The sequence below is a fragment of the Calidris pugnax genome, unplaced genomic scaffold, assembly GCF_001431845.1.
Source record: "Calidris pugnax isolate Ruff unplaced genomic scaffold, ASM143184v1 scaffold65, whole genome shotgun sequence".
Lineage (NCBI taxonomy): Eukaryota > Metazoa > Chordata > Aves > Charadriiformes > Scolopacidae > Calidris > Calidris pugnax.
This window is the reverse complement of record NW_015090785.1, coordinates 1,362,502-1,385,234: the sequence shown is the minus strand read 5'-3', so window position 1 is coordinate 1,385,234 and position 22,733 is coordinate 1,362,502. Positions and strand designations below refer to the sequence as shown.

The 22,733-nt window shown below is 36.9% G+C and overlaps 1 protein-coding gene across 1 annotated transcript in view; it reads left to right on the top strand.

Moving 5' to 3' along the window:
• Window positions 1-22,093, top strand: part of CAB39 (calcium binding protein 39) — a 40,523-nt gene extending 18,430 nt beyond the window's left edge. The window contains exons 2-9 of the mRNA XM_014966278.1: window positions 3,081-3,237; window positions 10,745-10,909; window positions 14,718-14,836; window positions 17,762-17,930; window positions 18,671-18,730; window positions 19,376-19,441; window positions 20,298-20,441; window positions 21,326-22,093. Coding sequence (XP_014821764.1) covers window positions 3,124-3,237; window positions 10,745-10,909; window positions 14,718-14,836; window positions 17,762-17,930; window positions 18,671-18,730; window positions 19,376-19,441; window positions 20,298-20,441; window positions 21,326-21,514 — 1,026 coding nt within the window. The 5' untranslated portion in view covers window positions 3,081-3,123 and the 3' untranslated portion in view covers window positions 21,515-22,093. The remainder of the gene's footprint in view (window positions 1-3,080; window positions 3,238-10,744; window positions 10,910-14,717; window positions 14,837-17,761; window positions 17,931-18,670; window positions 18,731-19,375; window positions 19,442-20,297; window positions 20,442-21,325) is intronic.
• Window positions 22,094-22,733: the final 640 nt, after the last annotated feature.

Here is a 22,733-nt window from a genome sequence, read left to right as displayed (position 1 = left end):
AGTTTTCTTTTTTTTTTTTTTTTTTTTTTTTGACAGGATGTGGCACAGGTTCTTCAGTATTAGATTTGCTTCAGGGTTGGTGGGGTCTTCAGTCTTGAGGGTCCAGATGATGTTCCTGGCAGTGCCACTGCATTCCTTCCAGTAATAAAATTGAAATAGCAGAAACAATGCCTTTATTCCATTTTATATAATAAATGAAATACCTTGAAGCAAAATGTCACCTTCAGTAATCAAGGATGTGGATTTCCTTCGTGTTGGTGCTGGCAGTCTTTCCTGATTTTTCTAAATTGCTTATGAGAAATTAATACAGAAACTTACCTGAATTGGAAAAAAATGTTTAGTATAAATATATGCTAGTGAACTGTTACTAATTTATTATTTTCTATTAGATATGCTAGTAGATACAATAAAACTTGTGTATGACTTTTGTATACATGTAGGTGTATAAGATTTACGTAGAACCTGGAAGGTTTTATGAGTATGTCAAAGTAGTAGACTAATTTAAAGAAGAAATTGAGCACTATTTGAAGGGAAATCAAGTTTTGCAAGCCTAGACATTGGACACAGCATGAGGACAGTTTGTCATTATTCTATATTTCTTGGTTATATGTATATTCTTGGTGTAATCCATATAGTCTTCCAGTTTAGAAGTAACATAGTTGTGGTTCAGAAAATGAGACATCCTCTTGGTTTTGATTTCTTTGTATATTGCTGTAATACCAGATTTTGTGATTCCATATAATATTTTTATTCTCTCAAAGAACTGCTTTGATTCCTACTGGATTTTACTCTGTTTTAACACGTAATCCAAGGAATTAAGACTAACAATTTTTGGAGCCAACCCCGCTCTTTACATGGACATAGACATCTTCCAGAATGAATATGCTGTGTAGTTGTTAAATACTATTATTATCAGTGATGATATGCAAGCATGAAAGAATCCAGCTTTGTTTTCAGGGCTCATTTTCATTTGGCAGGAGTAGTAATCAAAGGGAAAGATAAAGAGAACATTTCAAATACTGCTGTGATGCTCAAGGTATCTCACCTATGTTGAGGGGAAATTCTACTTATTTTCACACCTGTCTCTTTCTAGAAAAAAAATCCTGAGTGAAAATACTGTGATTTTCATTAAACATTGTTTTAAATGCCATTACATTTCCATTAAATAATGATGAGTAGACATGCTTTTCTTAGAGGTATCTTTCTGTTCCACTACGTATGACAAAGTTGAGGCATAAAATTCTCTTGTCTAAGGAATGACCTGTGGGTACATTTTTATCTTTTGGGGTATGAGTCTTGTGTTTGCACTTTCAGTGTTACAGACCCCTTCTTTGTGCAGATTATGAATGAGAGATTGCTATAATGAGATAATTATTATACTAGAAAATAACAGAAAGTCCTTGTTAAAGATAGGAACAACAGAAAGTGATCTGTTAAAGAATGGAAAGGGCTGGTGCTAGGTCTTGTTTGATCATGCCAGTACTTTTATCAGAAAGTAATCCGATTAAAAACTGTCTAGTTTATGCTTTTTGTTGGTTGCAAGCATGGAACAGTGAAGGCGTGATCCCTGTAGCTGGTTACTTGAAATACCTATTTATGGAAATTTTCTTGGCTAAAGATCTGAGTGCCTCTGTTCTTCACCTTTAAATTGTTGCCCTTGGGACAGCCCAACTTGTTCGTGTTAAAATAACTCAAAAATAGCCTCAAATTGGTATTTTTAATCCTTGATCAAAAGATGATTGAATAAGATCAGGATTAACATTTTGGAGTTCATGGTGAATGAGCTGGTATTTTAATCAAGGATCAAAGTGCATGGTATTAGATTAGAAACTTTAACGTGCTGGTTATAGTTGATTGGTTACTATCTTCATGGACATTGTAGGGAGATAGAAATTACTGACTTTGAGGGTAATATCCCTTCTTTGTAATACCAGTGTAATCTCTGCTCTGTCAGCTTCGGCTGTCTTTTGTGTAGCAGAAGTAGCACTGTCAGCATTTTTAATGCAGGATTTCCTGTTCTTTGCTGTCTAGATTAGAGTTCTAGAAGTATGCTTTATGGAATTCACTTGTAAGAAGTTTTTATAATTTAAATGGGGGTGTATGTATTTAGTAACAAAAGCTTTTGTATACTCAGTAATACTTTTCTATTTTGTACACAGAAGTGAATGTATTTGTGCGTAAAAGCAGATATATGTAAATATACAGAGGAGTGAATGTATTTGTATTCAAGAGCCAAAAACTTCTAGGGCAGGAGAATTGCTCCTGCAGGAGAAGGGTTATCTTTTTGGAAAAGATACGTATCAGGTATTTGGCTTTAATATTTTCAAGTGCCTTATTCATGTTTGTTATTGGCGACAAATTTTGTTTCCCATAAAATGAGTGGGGGTGAGGCTGCATCTCAGTATGACGCTACAGGAATACTGATAGGAAGAAGCCAGGACGTACCAAGTGTTTTGTTACAGGAACAAGCTGCCGCCCGTAGCCTCGTCTGTGTCGTGCTCAGCTCCTGCACTGAGGTGTGGGCTTTGGCGTCTGCTTTCATTTGTTATGGGTCAGCTCCTGCACTGAGGTGTGGGCTTTGGCTAATGCTTTGCACTTGTTATGGAATGAACATGGGTAAAAGCATGTACCTGGGCAGTCATTGCAGTGCCACTGAGACACCATAACTTGTGTGTCAAAAGTCCTAATATAAGAAGGCATTTTGCTTGACAGCAGTGATTGGAATAATTTATCCTTGTTAGTCTTGACCATATGTGGTATTCATGTAGTATATGGCTTTGGATATAAGTGTTGTATTCGTTTAATTTGTTCCTGTATGGGTATGTTGCCATACAGGGTATGTTCCTGTACCATAAGATAACTATCTTAATGTGAGTTCTTAGATTCTGTATCTTGTGTCTTAAAAGAATTACAAACAGAAGCATTTAACTTCGTTATGACAGACTCTTGTTCAAGTGTCAAGGATGGTTATTCCACATAGGAATGAATACCTTTGCTATTCTCTCTGTCTTCATGTGTGTTGTTATACTGACCTTATGTTTCTATTTTTGACATGCTTTTTTTTTCTCCTCCTTTTCCAGGTGAAGCAGGAGCTGTAGAAGGAAGACCTTGTGGCTCGCAATCATGCCATTCCCTTTTGGCAAGTCCCACAAGTCTCCTGCAGACATAGTGAAGAACCTGAAGGAAAGTATGGCAGTTCTAGAAAAGCAAGACATCTCTGACAAGAAGGCAGAAAAGGTACAGTTGGGACTTTCCAATTGCTAAACAGTAATTGAAAAGGGAAAAAAAAGAAATTTACAGTTATTGAAACTGAATCGATTAGGAATGATTTTTGGGTTTTATACTCTGATAAAGGTTCAAAGGTACTTAATAACTTACCAAGTTTGTTTCATGTTGGTTGGATTTGCATTTTTATGCCACTGACAGGGGATATGGTACATAAAATAATACAGTTTGGAACTGTAGGATGTTGCATTCTCTAATGAGGAGCTCACAGCCACACAGCGTTCTGGTGCTTGTTTCCACCATGGTGGCTGTACTGCTGTACAGTAGTTCTGTCTGTGCTTGTCCACACAAATGTTCACAGAGCAGAGTGTCTCTTACTGAAACTGAGGAACTTTGTGTCTCCGTGGATGTCAGCAGAGGATGTACTTTCACCTTTCCTTGCCTTTTCTTCAGCACACAGGAAGATGTGGTGAAAAGTTCCTATGCTCATGCAGTTTCCTTTAGGTAGGATGCTTTGTTGCTTCTGTCCACAATTATTTACTTCTCAACTGGTAGTCTTGATGGCTTCACTAAAAGTTCAGCCTGTGTGCAGCTGCATCCCATCTAGTGATTTGTATTGCAGGGATATTTACTTTTTAGATGAAGCTTTTAATAATAAACTCAGCACAAGGGCATAGATTTCAATACTTCCAAAAAATCCCCAAAGCTAAATCAAAAAAACAACCAAACAAAACATCTCCCCCTTCAATCTATGAGCTTTTGAAGCAGGCTATGATACCCTCCTTGGATCCTCTCCCAGCATTATTTAGCTGTTCTGTGCCATTCTTGGCAAACTGACAGAGTCACGTGTAGCAGATAGTCACAATCTTTTCCATGTTCACCAGTATTTTTAAGCAGAGTTCGGCCAGCTTCTCTGCATCCTGTTTCACCTGGGTTTGGCACTACTACTTTAAGTGCAGGAGAATCTGGATCTTACCTGAATTGCAGTCTTTATCCTGATATTCTTTACAGTCAGCATCTTCTGCCCCAGTGCCAGCATGTGGTACGTTCCAGGTCTCTTGCAGTGTACCATAGTATTTTACCCTGATGCTTTTTCTCTCTTGCTGGAGAGAAAAATGTTTTAGCCTGTTACGCAGGCCTGTGTGGAGGCTGGGAGGATTTTCACTGCCTCTGCTTTTCTTCTTTCTCTAATAAAAGACATCTGTCAGGAGAGGAGGGGTAGGTGCATTCTGAAGAGTCTGTGATGAGACATGGCACTGCCTCCTTCATCTCGGCCTCGTTATTAATTCCTGGAGATGTGGCTTGATCTTAAAATCCGTGCACTCTTGTGTCATCTTTTTCTTTTTGCTGAGACCTCTAATGGGGAACAGACCAGCTTCATTCCATTGTGCATAGCTGAGCACTGTATCACGTGCCTGTGTTCTTGATGCTGTAGCTGAAGATTATTATGTACCATTTGCTTCTAGCTGGCCTTTAATCCCATACCTCCATCTTCTTTAAAGACCTCGTTTAGGCGAGGCGGCTGCTTTGACAAGAAATAATATGCTAATCCTGTAGAGCTGGTTGTCCTGTGTCACAGAAAGCGACACGTTCTGCTTTGAGGAGAAGGCAGCACCCATGCTCACTAGGTTAAACGTGAGGAGGGTTAAATAGTGATGTTCACAAGACTGAGCTCGGTGTGGTAGTGCTGGCCTCTGTCATCCTTGTTATTCAGAAGAAACCAGTTGGTGAATCTGAACATTCACACCACCAGTGTCCACATCTCCATACAGAGATTCTTCAGGAAATAGTTGTTCACTGGCAAGCCTAGACTTCCATGAAGGTGACTGTGACTCTGGTTTTTCTCAGATTCTCAGATAGTTTGCTGCTTTGAGAGAGAAAGTTCTTTGATATCTTACAAACCAGCCATCACATCTTTGAGGGTACAGGTCTGATAAAACACCCTGAATTCATGTCCTCTTCCTATCCAGTCTATCAAAATGACTTGAGGTGACTTTGGAGTTAAAAGACAGCAAGGGTCTGAGCGGTAGCCATTATTAATGCAGAAGAAAAATTTCTGCATGCCCATATCTAAATATTTAGGCATCTTTTTATCTTTCACTACCCTTTTTATCCTTATGATCCTTTCCACGATGTAACTTTCCAGCCTCCTTTGGAAAAGAATTCTGTGATGGTGAAAGGGTGAGTTCTGTGGGTAGTAGTGGAACAAAAATAGAAAACTCACTGCACACAAAGCACAAAAATTATTGCCCTTTAGGAAAAGGATAGAAGAATGGCAAAATTTTTCTTTTTTTTATAACTTTGTTTTATTAGTGATTAGACTTTTTATAAAATTCTCTCTCTCCTCTCTGCTTCATTGTTGCTGTTTCATCCAGGGATGTGCTTTTATGGCCTGCCAAGTAACAGCAATGAACTTTCAAGACTAAGCAGCATATTCAGAGTTGATTACTGTTTGTGGTAAAGGCAGCCTTTTGGGTGCAGGGGGGACTTACTTTTCCTGCACTACTTTTTTTTCTTAAAATTAAGTACGCGCAGTTGCATATTTTCTTTACTCTTGAACATATGGAATTTGAAATGTGTATGTAGATTAGACTAAAAAAATACCAGCACATGTTGAAGTGAACTGAACATTTCAAAATTTAATCATAGCTTTATATATTTCTTCCACGAAATGAAATGAATTGTAAGTGCCCTTTTGTCTTATATCTTATGACTGGCTGAGCTTCCAAAGACAAAGTAGGACTTTTCTACTGCAGTGTTTTTAATATGTAGCTCATTGTAGTTCCTACCATGCAGTAGCAGCACAGTGCTGTTAGGACAATATTTAGTTTGTGGTGTAGAGGATGCTCTTTGACAGTTTCCTAATACATTTGGAAATGCAGATGTGTAAGAAAATTAGACAAATAATTTTCTCTAGAAACTAAAAGTGTGATTAATTATGTTTGAACAGAATACCTCAGTCTTTTTCAGTGCTGAAACTTTAATGATTTGTGAGAGGAAGAAAAAGCAAAGTAAGAAAGAAAGATTTTTTTTAAAGCTTAGACAGTGTGTGTTCTTGTATGTTCTTTATAATCCAGATGGATTCAGAAAGTGAATTCTAGTTGCATGTTAATCTACTTTTTTTTTTTTTTAAGCTTTGTGAATACTGGAGAAAAATTAACCAGTTGATTCTCCAGGTCATTTTGAAATGATGTTTAATTTTGTGGTGGGAGCAGAGATCTGAAGCAGCTGGGCTGTGTCTCGCTGCTGGCTGACTGACTGCCTCGTGTACCGCGGCTCTGGCTGCTTGGTGGCTGCAGTCTTGGACTTGGGATGGAGGTGATAGCTTGCTGTCCGTTAGTATTTTGGAAGGCAAACTAGAAATAACAAGCGCTTTATAACTGCAAATGTGTTAATCACTTATGCTGTTAGTTTTCCATTACTTGTGTTTTTTCAGAAAGGGGGGGCTAGGAGGAAGGGGAAGGAAAACTTTCATATAAACGGGACCTACCCTAGATCTAGCTCATTAGTTAGTCTTTTATTTGCATCTCTTCCTCCTCTTTGGCTGACATCAGCATTTATTTTTATACCACCAGTTCATTTGGTTTGTGGCACACATTTACTGTCGTGAAGGTAAATATTTACTCATGTAATAAACTTGTTCTTCCCTACCCTCTGACCTTGGGTTAACCTGCTCGTAGCAGCTCCAGTTTTGGTTTTGGGATAATTGTTTCAGCCATGTTGCTAACCCCTGCGGGTTGACTATTGTAGGCATGGTTGGTCTCTGTTTTTTAAGTTACCCTTCTATACGATGGAGAGTATACTGTATGTATGGGATAATGCCATGCGGTGTTTTGATTCAGTTGTCCAAATGTAGTATTGTGCCATGTTGCCCTGGGCATAGGTCAAGATTTAATTCAGTGAGTTAATGCTCACTGATGAGGCTGCTTCTGGAAGGAATGGGTGAGAAGACACGCTTCTCTTCTAATTGAACTTAACTCTTTACTGATTCCTTCATGCTAGATGTCTGCTAAAAAATAATGTAATAATTCTTGACTTATTTTAAAATAAACTGGTGGCACTGATGTAGATAATAATATATTTACAAAATTGTACGATTTTGTGTTTGGAAATCCAGTAAATTTAAATGGAATTATTAAAAAGGATGGTGTTATGGTAGATACTGCGCTAGACTAGTAAAAGTATTCACCAAGGCAGGCTAAAAACTGTAGCATGTTTACCTTTTTGATAGATGTTTTCATTAATAGTGCAATTTATATAATTGCATTATCAATGTGGATAGAACCCTTAGCCACAGACCCAGAGCTAGCTGAGCTAATCTTAAAATTCAGGGCTAACTATGTGTTCATATCTTTTTCTACTGTTTCTCTAAGTAAAGGCAAGTATTGCTTCGTAAAACTCAAACGCTCCAGCACTGCAAGTTTAAAAGGAAGTATTTGGTATTTGCACTGCTTGGCATTTAAGGAAATAGTAAATTTTGGAAATATCAGGGAAATACCCTAGAGACTGGAATAAACCATAATGATTCATTGCTATAAAGAAATGCAGCTGATTCTGGTGTGGCAATCACACCTGTGCCTTCATGATGTCTGTTTATATTCTAAATAATATCTTCCTGTCTTTGATACAAATACAATAAGTAAATACTTTCTTTGTTTTCCTTACTTTACATTGAACTTTTGTAGTTTGACTTGTCCTCAAATGGTATTGATTGTATGACACCACTGAATTTCAAATGTGACTTGTCACAGAAATTTTTCTCTAAAATTGTTTAGATCTCAATATCTTAGGAAATCCTACAAGTAATGCTAGCTGGCCTTCTCTTGTCTTTCTCAAATATTTTTACTAGGCTTTCACTTAGCTCTTAACATTGATATTTAACATAGCATTATATTTTTCAGTGTAGCTGTCTAGTTTTCATTCTGCATCTGAAATGGCAAAATTAGCTCTGCACATCACGTATTTGGAATATGTTTGAGAGTTTATGGAATATAGGAGAATAGAGGGGTTCTAGAACAAGTTTGTTAGAATTTATTTCCAGTCCTTTTGGTGTTGAGTTTTAGAGTAGAAGAGGAGAGAATATAGAAAGGTCATATTTTATGGAAGTGTAGTGTATAAAAAGACCTTGGTTATTGATATAATACTTTCAGAAAACCTCATATTTCTGTATTTGTCGTATGTATCCAGAAGTGATAGTTCAGACTAAGTTGAAGTGATATAAGCAAGTCTCTTTCCATGATGAAAGTGGTCAGACATGGGTACAGGTTGCCTGGAGAGGTTGTGGAGTGTCCCTTTGTGGAGCTGTGCGTGGAGCCAGAGAATGGCTGGCTGTGAGCCTCATCAGTCTGATAGGACTTTGAGGTTGGCCCTGCCTTGAGCAGGTGGTTGGACCCTGATGACTTCTGAGGTACCTCCCAACCTAAGCTGTTCTATGTTTCTGTATCTCTAACCGTTACTTCCCACTAAAGCCCTATGTCATTCCAAGTTCAAGTGAAACACATTCAGATGATCTAGACAGATGTAGAAGAGCATAAATAAATCTGAGTCCTGGTGTCTCTTCTTGAAGTTACTCAGTTGTATGTTCATGTGAGGCCAGAAGGCCTTTTTTGCTGTTGGTGTTTGGAAACACTATTTTTTTCTGTCTGGCTTGTAAGCATTTCCATTACTAGCATCTTTCTTCAAGTGGCGGTGAGGGAGAGCCTTTAAGCATGATTATTAAAGTTTTGGGAGGGTTGTTCTGTTTTCTGGGGTTTTGGTATGAAAAATTCTCTACTGGCATTCTTAATTTCAGGCATGTCCTCAATATTGCCACCGTCTTTCTTAAAATAGGTAGTTCCTTGAGCCCTCTGCCTTTCTTCCTCTTTCATCTTGCTTTCTAAATTAGTGTGCAGGGTACAAACTGGGAGATAATTTTTATTGCTGCTTCCTCTTTTCTTGGTAGCCATGCATCAGAGGCATCTCTTCACATCTCCACATTTGACAGATGTTCCTGTTTTTTTCCTAGTAAATAGATATTTCTTCTGAATTTTAAAAAAATAGAGCAGTCGTGTGGCGTAATACTACCACAATATGGTGAGCTGGCTTTCTCATTTTACGTCTTCAGGAGCTGTCATGAATCTAAGCAGTCATATCGAGCACCTGCTTATTGCTGTCTTACTAACAGTGTACAGAAAATCCTTTGGAATTTCAATTAAGGAGGAGCCAACTGGGACTAGGAACTGCAGTTAGTAAGAAGAGGGAGACAGCGGGGAGTGGAAAGTTGAGGAGGAGCTAAAAATTATATGGAGCCTCCTTAAAGGTCATGGAATCTTTACTTGCATACCTAGCAAAGCTGGAATGGCTTTGGCTTGAATAGTGCATGGGTCATGCTGATCTTAAACCTCTCTAGATATAACGCACAAATGAGAAGTCTTTTTACATACACCTTATAAGAAAAAAAAAATCCAGGAAGTTTTTTCTCTTCATTAGTTTCCCATGTGCTACCAATTATAAATACTTTACATTAAAGCGTATGCATACCTTGTCGGCAGGTTCATCTAATTACTAAAAGTTGGTGCACTTACAAACCATTCATGCTTTTTAGGCACATTAAGAACTAATACAATATAATTAAACCAGCTATTTATGATGATCATTCTCAGCATTTTACCCCCAAGGTATGTAAACATATATATTGAAGGGAGTAGTTTTTCTTTTTTTCTCCAAGGTAACTTGTGTTTTACAATTCAGAAGTGGGTCTTCAGAAGTGTTTTTGTTGACTGTATTAGTTTTACTCATGAGATAACTCTGCTTCCACTGCTAAATTTAAATGCTGCTCCAGCCCATTGGGCTTCCCGAAGTGAGACATCAGACCTCTCTGTCTGGAGATGGACTTCAAATGGGAAGCATCTTAGATTATTGTCTCCTGTATTGCTGTGTTCTTTTGAGTGCACCTCTTTCTGGGTCTGTTTGCTAGTTTGTTCTTATATATATATTGAGATAACCTGAAAAATACAGGAGGTACTCTGAGGCTTTATTAGCTGGAGAGGAAAAATTTCATCCCCACTGCCTGGAATGGGAACCTAGTACTTGACAAAATCTCACGAGTGCAAAATCTGTAGGAGGGGCACATCTGCAGTTCAATAGGACAGGCATGTGCCTCCGTGTCATGTTTTCCAACCTGATCCCACATACCTCTGTTTTACAGGATGGAAATTTTGTTGGGTTCTTTTCATCCCACTACTGTTCTTCAGGGGATTTTTGAATGGGAAGTTTAAATGCAGTAAAAAGGAAGAGATTTTTACTTTTGGTAACTTGTCAAATGTCGTATGTCTTGCCTCTGCCCTTTTTTTTTTTTTTCAGTAACATGTAACAGTATTATTTGCAGAAAGATTATCTATTGTTTTTTTTAACGGGTTGTCATTTCCTGATTATTTTTTTCCCTTAATGGAAGCTTGCAGATTCTAAGAATAATAGAGTGTGCAGTTACAAAGACAAATTAAATTGTGCTCTAACTGTATTTTTTCCCCATTTTCTTTAGGCCACTGAGGAGGTCTCAAAAAACCTTGTTGCCATGAAAGAAATCTTGTATGGCACAAATGAAAAAGAACCACAGACAGAAGCTGTGGCACAGCTTGCTCAAGAGCTGTACAACAGTGGTCTTCTTAGTACCCTAGTAGCCGACTTGCAGCTAATTGATTTTGAGGTAAGAAAAGAAGTTTGACATTTCTTATTTTGCATATGTTAAACATATCTGAATTCCTGCCACTTGAATTGGTTAAGACATCTTTTGATATTCTTTTTTTTCTGGCTAGAACAAAACCATTAGAAAGAGAACTCATTGTTCCAAACTACCTGGAAAGTTAAGCAAATATAGAATATGAAATCTGTGAATTTAGGCACATAAACCACACAAAATTGAAGTAGACAAACCTCTAATCCTGATGATACACTTCTATTGAAATTATGGAATAATTCTTAATTGTTGTGTACACAGGAGGGTTAATCTCTTAGGAGTAATACCATAGTGAACACAGACTATAATACACAAGATGTGTCTATGTTCTCATCTTGTTATATTAAATTACTTGGAAAAGTAAGAGCATTATTGCAACATTTATTAAGAACTTTATATATTTAAGGTAAAGCTGTTATTTTTAATAACAGTCCAGTATTTCTCTCTCTCTTTAGAAACAAGTGATGTAGCCTTTTTTATGTTTTCCTCATGTTTTTTTCTATTTATTAAAAAAACAACAAACCCAAGTTTCTGTTGATTACTTCAAAATAGCAATACTTACTTGTTTTTAAATGTATCTCAATACAAACCTCTACCTGGCATTTGTCACCACATCATGTAGAATAATTTAGCTTCGCAGTACCATAGTGGAACATCACCCAATATATTTAGCTGTAAGAAGTTGCAGTACAGTGGGATTTTCCTATTTTTTCTGAGGTCCGGCAAGAAGCGTGTGGTTGTCTAGGAAAGGAGCCAAAACCCATGTATCTCACTCCACAGCCTTGACCATAAAGACCATCCCACTTGAGGTTGCTTAAAAATGGTATTGTTCATAAACAAGTTGTTCACAATGCAAGCACAACAGTTTAAAGTCCTATTGTAGTATGACATTCCAAAAACAATGGCTTTCTTCCCTATTCTTTCTTCTCTCCCCTCCACCCCACCCAGAACTCCCTCTGATTTGTGTTTAATTATAATACAGTTTTTTCCCTACCCACACAACTGTTTATACCAAACATAAAACATTCAGGTGGTTAAATAAGCAAGGAGACCTGGGAAAGCTGAGAGGGAATGCTGAAATGTGATGGCCTTTAATTGCTGAAGAAAGGAAATCATGAAACGTCATCTGGATTCTGCTGACCTCTAGATTCTTATCAGCTTGGTGTTTACTCAGTCCGGTTATTAGCAAAGGAAGCCTTCATTATCTCCTGGTAATGAAGAATGATAACAATTTGTACAGGCTTGCTCTCATTAAGGAGAACTATTCATTTTATTCTAAGGGGACTTGAAAAGATTGCAAGTAGTTTCCTGCTTGTGGACTTTCTGCTGCTTTGTTACACAAGGATGTGACGGTTCCCCCTTGAGACAGACCAGGTCAATTCACGACGCTTTCTAGGCTGGATGTCTGCTTTTTAAGGTTGGGATCTGGCAGACTGTCCAGCTATTGTTGTTACCTAGAACTGATGTCAACACACCTGTGCTCCAAACCTACACTGGCTTCCCAGCTGTTAAAAAGTCAATCAGATGTTGTCTTTCATATCCTGGGTCCCTATGGTTGGGGGTTACTGCATTGGAAAGGATTTCTCCATTACTCGTGGAGATATGAGCCCGTTGGTTCTTAAACTTGAAGAGTAGGTATAGCATTTTCCTTCTGGTGCCTCACCACAGCTTGAGGTCATTCAGTGATGAAGTAACTGTCATCTTTTTTTGTCAAGAACTTCACTGTCATTCCTGAAGTGGGTTTCCTTGTAGAACAGGAATAGACAACTAATTAATACACAGGGACTGTTCACTCCAACTCTTAAACTGTCTTAAATGTCCTCGAATGTGAATAGTACGGTTAAAAAAACCAAACCAGAACAGTAAGAAATTTAATGTTTTCATTGAGAAACTGCCTGACTGTCCAGACCTTGCTGTATGTAAAGGCCTGTTTAAAATGGAAGCTTTCTTTATCTGGAAGCTTTCCTTCTAAGTAAAACAGTCAATGCAACCATTTGCCTGCCCGTCTTATAAACTTACCAGTTCTCTCTGTTGATTTTTTTGCTAGTGTGTCTGTAGGAGAGATGGTATCCCTTGTGGAACTGTGGTGGGTTTTTTTTTTGTTCTTGGTTTGTTTTTTTTTTTTTAAACGAATAAAAAAAACCACACAAAAAAGCCTTTTGCATAAGGGAGCCTGAATCCTTCTGCTGGGAAGACAATACCAGCACAGTCTCCCTCTCACCTCTCGCAGTCGTGACTATTGGCACAGGGCTCGGGGTCTGTTTGCCCTTGTTAGGCCATGAGATCACTTAGTAATACATCCTCCTAACAATAACTAGCCTTGGTATTACTGGGTACCACCATCAGTTCAATCATGTGCATAATAAGGAAATGCTGTTCTTGCTGGTGAGTCCAAAGCAAATTGTGAGATCCAGCGCAAAATTGACAATGTTACTGAATGAGAGTTGATGACTATATTATGTGGAGTTTGAGTAAAGCAATTTCTGGAAACACTGCTCTACTCATTTCAGAACAAAGAGTTCTGGTGTTGCTTTGGGCTGGCTTTCAATGGAATTGTAATTGAGAAAACAAGCGTTTACAAACAAACTGTTATATCCTGAAAACAACACTCTAACAAAACTGTCCCTGGTAATTCACAAACATGCCATTTGTAAAACTACATTCCTCCTACATTTTTATAAACATTTGTTTTTTTTTTTCCTTCTGCAATCTTCTTGATGTTGATTAGAAAACAAAAATAATTTTGTTTTTAAAATTCTTCCTACTTAAATATGCCTTGCATTTTACTCAAAATCTGGTTGATGTTACTGAGGGCGTGTATACTACAGCTAGAGATTGTCAAAAAACATTATCTACACATGGGTTTTGTGTATAACATTCAGGGAACCTTTTTCTGGATTAGATCTGGTAACACATGCTCCTGAAGTTGTCTTTATGGCAATCCAAAATGAAAAGTTAATTGCAGAAATCTGGGTTTTAAATGGTGCGTGTGAATGACAGTGAAAAGTTCTTAGATCTATAATCAGCTTTTTGTTAGATGTCTGTACCATTTTGTCATCTTTAGCTATGGTCTGACAGAAGAAATAAATGGGAAATGTGTATGTATTCAACAAAAGAGAACATTCCCAGCAGCTTTTATAATGGCTGGTGCTATCCTTATGCATTTTCTTGTGCGTAGTCTGTGCTGAATTCCAGCATCCTGGTCTGTCTTGTACTTGTTTTGTCCGTTGAAGAATGTGAGAATTGCATTTTAGGTTGATGGATGATTTCTCTTAGTAGTTTTTATTTAGTTAGTTAGTTTCTGTAAGTTATAGTTTTAAGTTGGATGTTAACATTGCAATCAGAAATGCTCTGTCTGCTCTTAATGGTGGCATTATGCGTTCCTAGGCTGGAGAGGGGAGAATGGAATATTAAAGAAACACACTTCTAGGCTAGAGGAGAGTTAAAAACGGGTATATATTTAGCAAAAAGAAGTATAAAACAAGCCCAGCAGACTGATGCTGCATAAAGGTATCCAATGAAACATCAACTGTCTTTACTTCTTAATGTAAATTATCCATGATCTGGCTGCAACGTGATTTAACGTTTTGAGTGCTTTGGCATATTTGAAATGGGTATAAAGAAACAGAATATTTGATCTGTTTAATTTCAGAGTATAGAGGCTGACTGCACTGCAGAACTCGCGCAGTATGAATGCATGAGATGATGATAATGTTTAATTGTTATTTGCCTTAGTGGACTTGAATATTATGTGTTTAACTGCTAATGTTTTTGACAGGGCAAAAAAGATGTTGCGCAAATTTTCAACAACATTCTCAGAAGGCAAATTGGTACAAGAACTCCCACAGTTGAATACATCTGCACTCAACAGAATATATTGTTCATGCTATTAAAAGGGTATGTACACTGTGAAGTATAAATATGCTTTTACATGAAGTAAGAATTTTTTAAATTCATAGAGAAAGAGTGAATTCTGAAGTATTTTTTCTTCCTTTGCAGTACGCTTTCTTTTTTGTCTTGGGGCCTCTAATTCCCCTAAGTAAAGGCAAACTTGAGTAATAAAACACCAAAAATAACACTTTTGCATGAAATATGACTGAAAATTGAGAACTGTTAGTAACCTAAAATATTATTATGGGGTAGTGCAGACATTTTCCTTTCAGAATGCTATTTGATCTATTTAAACTATTTCCTTGTGAACTTAGTCTTTAACTCTTGATGAAGGAGTGGTTTTTTTTTCCTTTAATCATTGTCATTTCCATTTTTCTGCCCTATCCACTGGTCTTAGTTAGCTCTTAGACTTTTTATTCATAGTGATTTATGCTCCTGTGACACAAAGGCACCAACTCAAACTTGACCGAACAAAGAATGATTTGGGGCATATGGTGCATGCCAGATGGCTGTCTCTTCCTCTATTCTTGTATTGTTGTGCTGGATGTTGGAGAATCATGCCGTACTGAATATGTGGTTTCATGTGCAGAGCTGTGGATCTCAAACATGAAAGCAGAAAGGTGTTATTAACATTTTCGTGTTAAAATGAGATTTTTAAAAAAATAATGAGAATGTGCTCTCTCCATTTAAAAAGAATTGCTTACCTTTTGAGTAACATTAATCAAAGTTCTGAAAATTGCAATTCCAATGTGTTATTTTGAGATAGAAAGGTTCATTAAATACTAATAAACCATTTAGAAAATGCTGCTATTTTAAGTACTAGTTTTATAATTTGTGTTAAAGCTGCTGGGTAAGCTTGCTGCAGTTGATGAGTACTTATTCCACCGACTGGGATAACTAGAGGATGTATGAGAAGGCCATGCTTCTCAGTAACATACTTGCTTGTGTTATGCTGGTAGCACTGAGATGTGGGAATAATTAAGTATAATTTTAATGTTTTAACAGGAAGCTTTATTGTGTTTTTCCTTTTCCCTCCTCCTAGTTCATAGTAGTAATCAGTGATGCTGACTAACCTGCCACACACGTGGTGTATTAGGCTATTTTGTTGTAATATCTCTACCTAATCTTGGCCATTTATGTAAGCTCCTGGAAAATGGATTGTACAATAAATATACTCTGTGGGGAAAGTGGAGTTTTACATCTTTTAGTTTCATGCTGGCTCCACAGGTTTTGCACCAGAAGCAGTATGGAATATTTGCTTCAGTTCATATGAGTGTAAGATGTACACTTGTCTGCCAGAAGAGCTTTGTTGTATGTGTGGAATTTTTTTTCCCCCCTGCATTGCAGCCCTGATTTTGGGGGGAATCAATATTTAAATATTAGAGGGACAAAAGGATTTTAATTGTGGTGTAACACAAAAGAAAACACTGATTCAGTACTTCAAAATAATTTACAAAAGAAGGCAAAGGCATTTGAGGTGCAGAGAGATGAAACTATGTTCTCAACATGCTCTCGTTGATATGTGACTGAATGGGGGCTGTAACACATTCGTCCCAATTTTTAGTCCGTGTTGTCACTCTTCAGAGAGCATTATTCTGACAGAGATTGTTGGAACGCATATTCATAAGTCAGGATGTTTGAAATGGGCATTTAGTCAGCTTTAATCACTTAAATGTTACATCTGCTATCCAACTGAGGCAGATTTATGTAAATTTAATCTGTGGGGTGAATTGCAAAAAGTTCAGGAGGTTTCAAATCTCCATGACGGGTTAAATGGGAAAGTATTGCAGGATTTAACATGAAAATTAGTTCGTAAGCAAATGGTTTTTGTATGGCAATATAGTTAGTGCTTAGTATGCACGATGATACTTTGCTCCTGAATTATTCTGGTGAATTTGAATGGGCTTCCAGTGGCATTGGATGAAAGATTCTTTAGGTGGGAGGCAGGAAGGTATATAAGAAGCTTTGACTGCTCTAGAACCAGGTAGGAGCAACAGACATAACTTTTCTCTGGACTGGGATAGCTCATACGGCAACATGCTGAGAGGAGTTCTTGGTTTGGAATGGCAGTCCCATCTTCTCCCAGGGTTCTACAACTAGCTTGCCTGGGAAAGCAAGTACAAAGGTGTATTTCTATCAAATGTGTCTTAAACACGCTGTTGTGAGATTTTTGACAGCTGCTGTTGGCATCCGCTAAAATCAGCTGAGAGAACCCTGTAGTATTTGAGCAAGAAAGTCTGCCAAGGAAGTGTAGCGGCAATGTGTAAGTGAAGCCATCAGGAATAGCTTCATCACTTCCATCGAATCGGTGATGGACGTGTTCCAGAGGTTTCCTGTGAGGAGGTGTGGATGCTTTGCTAGAGGCAATAATGACTCGGGCACAGAGAAGGTGTTCGATATTGTCCTTACAATCGGAGGACACTGTTGCCAGCAGTTCAACCTTGAAGTCTGTGATGTGTAAAGTAGCCAGTCGTGCTGAAAAAGGGTTTGATGAAAGAGGAGACATGAATTTATGTTCAGTATAATTAACCCTTCGTGCTCATATTATAGGTAGTTTTATGTAAATTGCGGTCATGTTTAAGGAAACCACTTTAAAGACAGAAATAATTTACTGCTTTTCCAGATGTCTGCAATCCCACCAATATGAAAAAAGAAAACTGATTTTGAGTATGAAGACAATATGATTGTTTAGTCTTGTTTCTGGTTTTGTGGAAGTCATATGTATTGGCTATAATTTGGCATTTCACTGGCACCGATTTCAAGTAGTATTTCATAGAAGTATTTATAAGTGTAGTTTAATGCAGAAATAAGTACCTCTAACTTCTGAATTTTTGGTTACTTGATAGCACTGAAAAGTAATTGGCAGTGTGTGCTGCAATGCTAACTTGTGAAAGTATTTATGAAGAATCTTTGGTTTTGTTTTTTAAATAGGTACGAATCTCCAGAAATTGCTCTAAATTGTGGAATAATGCTTAGAGAATGCATCAGGCATGAACCACTTGCTAAAATAATCTTGTGGTCAGAACAATTCTATGATTTCTTCAGATATGTGGAAATGTCAACATTTGACATTGCTTCAGATGCATTTGCCACATTCAAGGTAATTTACACAACAGCATTTGAATTATTATTTCTGTAGTTCTCTCTGTGAACCCAGATGTTGTATGTTACGTTCTTGGGCAAAACAAGCCTAGGGAGAAGGAGAGAAAAAAAAAAAAGGTGTGATGCAAATGGGTAAGCTGGAGATTGTTGTTCTTTATTTCTCAGAATACAAGACATTCCTTTAAATATATGTAGTATGTTTGCGATAACTTTTATTCCAGAAAGCAAGATTTAAAGTATTATGTGTTAGCTGAATGTATGTGCACTTCCATGCCAGAGGCTTTTAAATCTGTGTCTCCAACTCCTCAAGTGAACAAACTCCTTTTAATTCCGTTATGAACCATAGTATATTTAATGCTGGTGCTTTGTCTGGGGAGGGTTTTTTTGTCCTAAAACAATCAGTTATGGACTATAAAATAATATTTGGTCAGCATTAAATAGTGGCTTGTGTATAGCTCTGTGCAGAGTGTAACCTTGATCCATAAATGGCATTCTTCAGTGATAATCCCACAGGCTATTTACCTATGTGAATTAACATAACAATCATAGCAGACCTTCCCTAAGTGATGCCAAGATCCTTAGCAATGTCCACATAAATGCATTCATGTCCTAAGTCTCTTTTTAATTAAATAGCAAAATTTTCTCTTGGATGTCTTATGTATACTCACTGTTTAATAAGAACATATATGTACTTTAAAAATATTTCAGTGAAAATACTGGGTTTGTGCTCTTTTACAGGATTTGCTTACAAGACACAAGTTGCTAAGCGCAGAATTTTTGGAACAACATTATGATAGGGTGAGCAGATATGTTTTAATATTCAGAATTCTCAAGTGCTATGTATCTTATTTGAAGAAATCAGTATTTTCATTCCTTCTTTAGATCTGGTTTTGGAAACTAACATACAATAGTAAACCAATTGAACTTACAGTAATTTCAGCCAAGGAGTAAAATTAAGATCAAAACCTTATGGTTGAATGTAGAAAGGTGTAAAACCAAGAGAAGGCAGCAGAAATTTAGTTCTGTGAAAACCAGATCTGATTTTTCCACTAGAGGGAACCCTTTCCTTGTCTTTTTCTTTTGTCTCTATTAACCCTCGGCAACCAAAGAATACATGATAGCCCTCCTCCACCTGCTGGGAACTCCTGGAATGAATTGACAGCATTCAGTACTGAGAACTGTTACAGTTCAAGAAATAATGAGATAACTACTTTCAACACATTGCCATCTAAATATTAAAGGTTCCTGAAAGAGTAAATGATTTTTTTTTTAAAGCAGATACAATGTTTAGACAGTAGTGACTTACAGGAACCAGCTGAGGTTTCAGATTTTGTTTACATTTTGTTACGCATTTGCGTCTCCTCCAGTTTATTGTAAACATTTGGAGGAAGAGTGCGTATGACACTTGGAAAGGTCCTAACCTTCTCTGTATTCTGTGTTTAGTTCTTCAGTGAATATGAGAAGTTACTTCATTCGGAAAATTACGTGACAAAGAGACAGTCACTTAAGGTAAGGCAATTTTATATTCTTCTTAAAGTTAAGGAATTCCTTCAGTTTCAAGGTGGGTTGACTTTAGTTGAAATGGCTTCAGTAGCTATAGTGTTTATTTTAATTTTTCATATGTTTTAATTCTTGGGATCAGCTAGTTTTCTTTAGTCCAGTCATTTCATTATTTAGTGTCCAGAACACGCCAAGTCATTTCTCTCCCTATGCAGAAATGGTTTTATGCAGATATGTTTATTTTTGTTGAGGTTTTCCCTTCAACAAATCTGGACACATTTAAATAATTTAAGAAAGGTTCACTTGGTGCAACTAGAGTGATACAAATCTTAAGTTCACTATTTCTAACGTACTTGAACGTAAATATAATGTAGCAAGGGAGGTACTTGTGGGGAATATCCTTTTACTCCCTTCTGGACAAAGATGGTAGCAGAAGAAGTGTAAATATTTCTCATTTGAGGTTCTAACTCTCTTTTTTTGCTGTTGTTGTTCTTTGGGGGTGTTTTGTTTTTTAAAACCACGTTCTCACTGGTGATGTATTTCCTTCAGCATAAATGAGGGGCAAAAAATGATATCATGGGGAAAAAAGAATGAAAATGATTTTTCTTTCAATTCCAGTTCATAACAAGTTGGGGAAGAAAAGACTATTTTGTCACTTGTTGAGTAAAAGGAAAAATCACATCATAGAAATAAGAGGAAAATGCACCCTGCACTTAGAACTCAAATGTCCTGAATTTCTACTGTTACTATATTTACAGACTGGTGTCTTTCAACTACTCATTGTATTTGAAAGCACTTCTGAAGAAGATGTTTCTTATGTCCAGTGTCAGTCATTTTTTCATTTGGGCTTATTTTCCACTTTTAGCTTCTTGGTGAATTGTTATTGGACAGACACAACTTCACAATTATGACAAAATACATCAGTAAACCTGAAAATCTCAAACTAATGATGAACCTTCTACGAGACAAGAGTCGTAACATTCAGTTTGAGGCCTTTCATGTGTTTAAGGTATGTTTAAAAAAACACACACAATAAATCAAACAACAAAAGAACACCCACAGAAGTTGTTTGGCTGAGTAAAGTAATTAACTAAGCCTAAATGAAGCTTATCTTAATGTCTGCTAAGTGGTTAAATAGAAAGAGCTAATGTTTGTCTTTATTATGATTGGTATTTACAAATAGCTATCTTTGTATCTTTTGAAAATCATTTAGAAACCACTTAGGGACTTTCATATGATTGTCAGTGTAATCTCTCTTAGAAAATTCTAGAATTAAGAAAGATTAAGTGCAGTAAAATAAGGAGGAATGTCTGATATCATGTGAGATCATGAAGCATCCTGGAGTTCAAAAGTGTTTCCATCAAACCGCATGATCTATTAAGGTTAGCAGTATTTTAGTCTTCACCTAAATTTCAAAGCCTAAATTGTAGTTTGGCTGTTGTAACAGATACCTTCTGACTTTGCAGCAGATAAGCAAATAGCTACGAGCTCGGAGATCTAATTTGAGGTATAAAAGTTTCCAGTGAACCTTAAGATACCCACCTGATGCAGTATGTAATACGAAACCGTGCATTTGCTGCAGAATTTACCCATGAGGTGTCTTCAGAGGTTTCAGCAGAAGGTGGTGTGGCTTATCACCTCCCCCAAGTTGAATTTACTTTGGTACTGGTGTTCAGCTTCTATTCTTACAAAAAAAAAAAAAAAAAAAAAGTGGAGTGATTTTATTTTAAAACTTGCATTTATTCCATTGTTTTTTCTGTAGAGGTATGGGATACCGAATAATTAAAACATCATTTTAAGTTACTGTCACCAGTGTCTTGTTGCCTAGGTTTGTTTTTTAACTTAGCCTTCTGTTTCCTACTATTAAGCTAAATGTCTTTTGTTTTCTTGCAGGTGTTTGTAGCCAATCCTAACAAGACACAGCCTATATTAGACATCCTCCTAAAGAACCAGACCAAACTTATTGAGTTCCTCAGCAAGTTTCAGAATGACAGGACCGAGGATGAACAATTTAATGATGAGAAGACCTATTTAGTTAAACAGATCAGGGATTTGAAGAGACCAGCACAGCAAGAAGCTTAATCTCCAATAAACCCTTAAAATATTAAACCCAAATTCAGCATTTGCTGTTAGATATTCAGCATCAGGCACTCTTATCGATTCATGAGGAACATTACTGCTAATCTGCTGTTCAGTGAACGGTTTTTGTTTTTCTCTTTTCTTTTTTAGTCCAAGTTGAAAAACATAGCTGCTGCTTTCTTGCACAATGTGGACTTTCTTGATATTTGTGTCATTTCAGAATTCAAAGACACTGCTTGTTTTAGGAGTCCTGAAAAGAAAGATTCTAGGTTCGTGAAAGCAAACATATAGATACTAGTCTGGTTTAGGAGAGAAGGTATTAATGTAGTTAAGTAACAGGTTGCATGCTTGCAAATCTGAATAAATCTGTATGTTTGCACTTACCTTGTTTGAGACATGAGCACAATGTGACCTGTGCATACCTGGCACCATACTATAAGATTATATGCCTTGATTTAAAAAAAAAAAAGTGCAGTGCTTTATTTGTAATCAAAGGGGAAATGTATCTAAGACGTGAGCTTATTGGGATAAACAGTTGTCTTGCAAATAAACTGATATTGAAACTTAGCAACTTTTAAAAGAGTGAAATCTCAAGGTTCATAAGGAAAATGTATATATGCCTTTCACTGCTTTATAGAATTTTTTTTTTTGACATGATTTGATTTTTCTGAGAATTGACTTGTAAACTTGGAAATATGTTCTAAGGGGTTTTGTTAATTTTACTTTAAAAGTATCTCAGACAGTAGACCTAGCAGTGACATTTTGCATTTCATTTCAACAATGCTTGCTGGTTTCTTTTGTATATAACTCCTAGGCTGCTCATTTCTTTAAAATATGATTTAATTTGTACAGCAGAGGAATGTTATTGTATTAGTCTGTAACTATTACCTAATATTGAGTTTTGCAAAATGAATGCTCATATGTAATTGAATACTTCAGATCACATGGAAATGCTGATTTAACAATCTTAAGTACTGCAGCATTAAAAGGAAAAAAAAAAAAACCCCACGCAAATTCTTTGTATTCACTTATCTAATGGGGTGCCATCAATTAGGGTAGGCTGAAATAGAGAACTGGAACCCTTTATACTACATTCTTACTGGATAATATTGGCCTTATTCAATTAAACTAGCATTGTGCTCACCAGCTCTGCAATGGCAAAGATCATGCTAAATTAATATCGATTCCTCTTACTCCTGGAGAGCCTGCAGTGCATCATTTC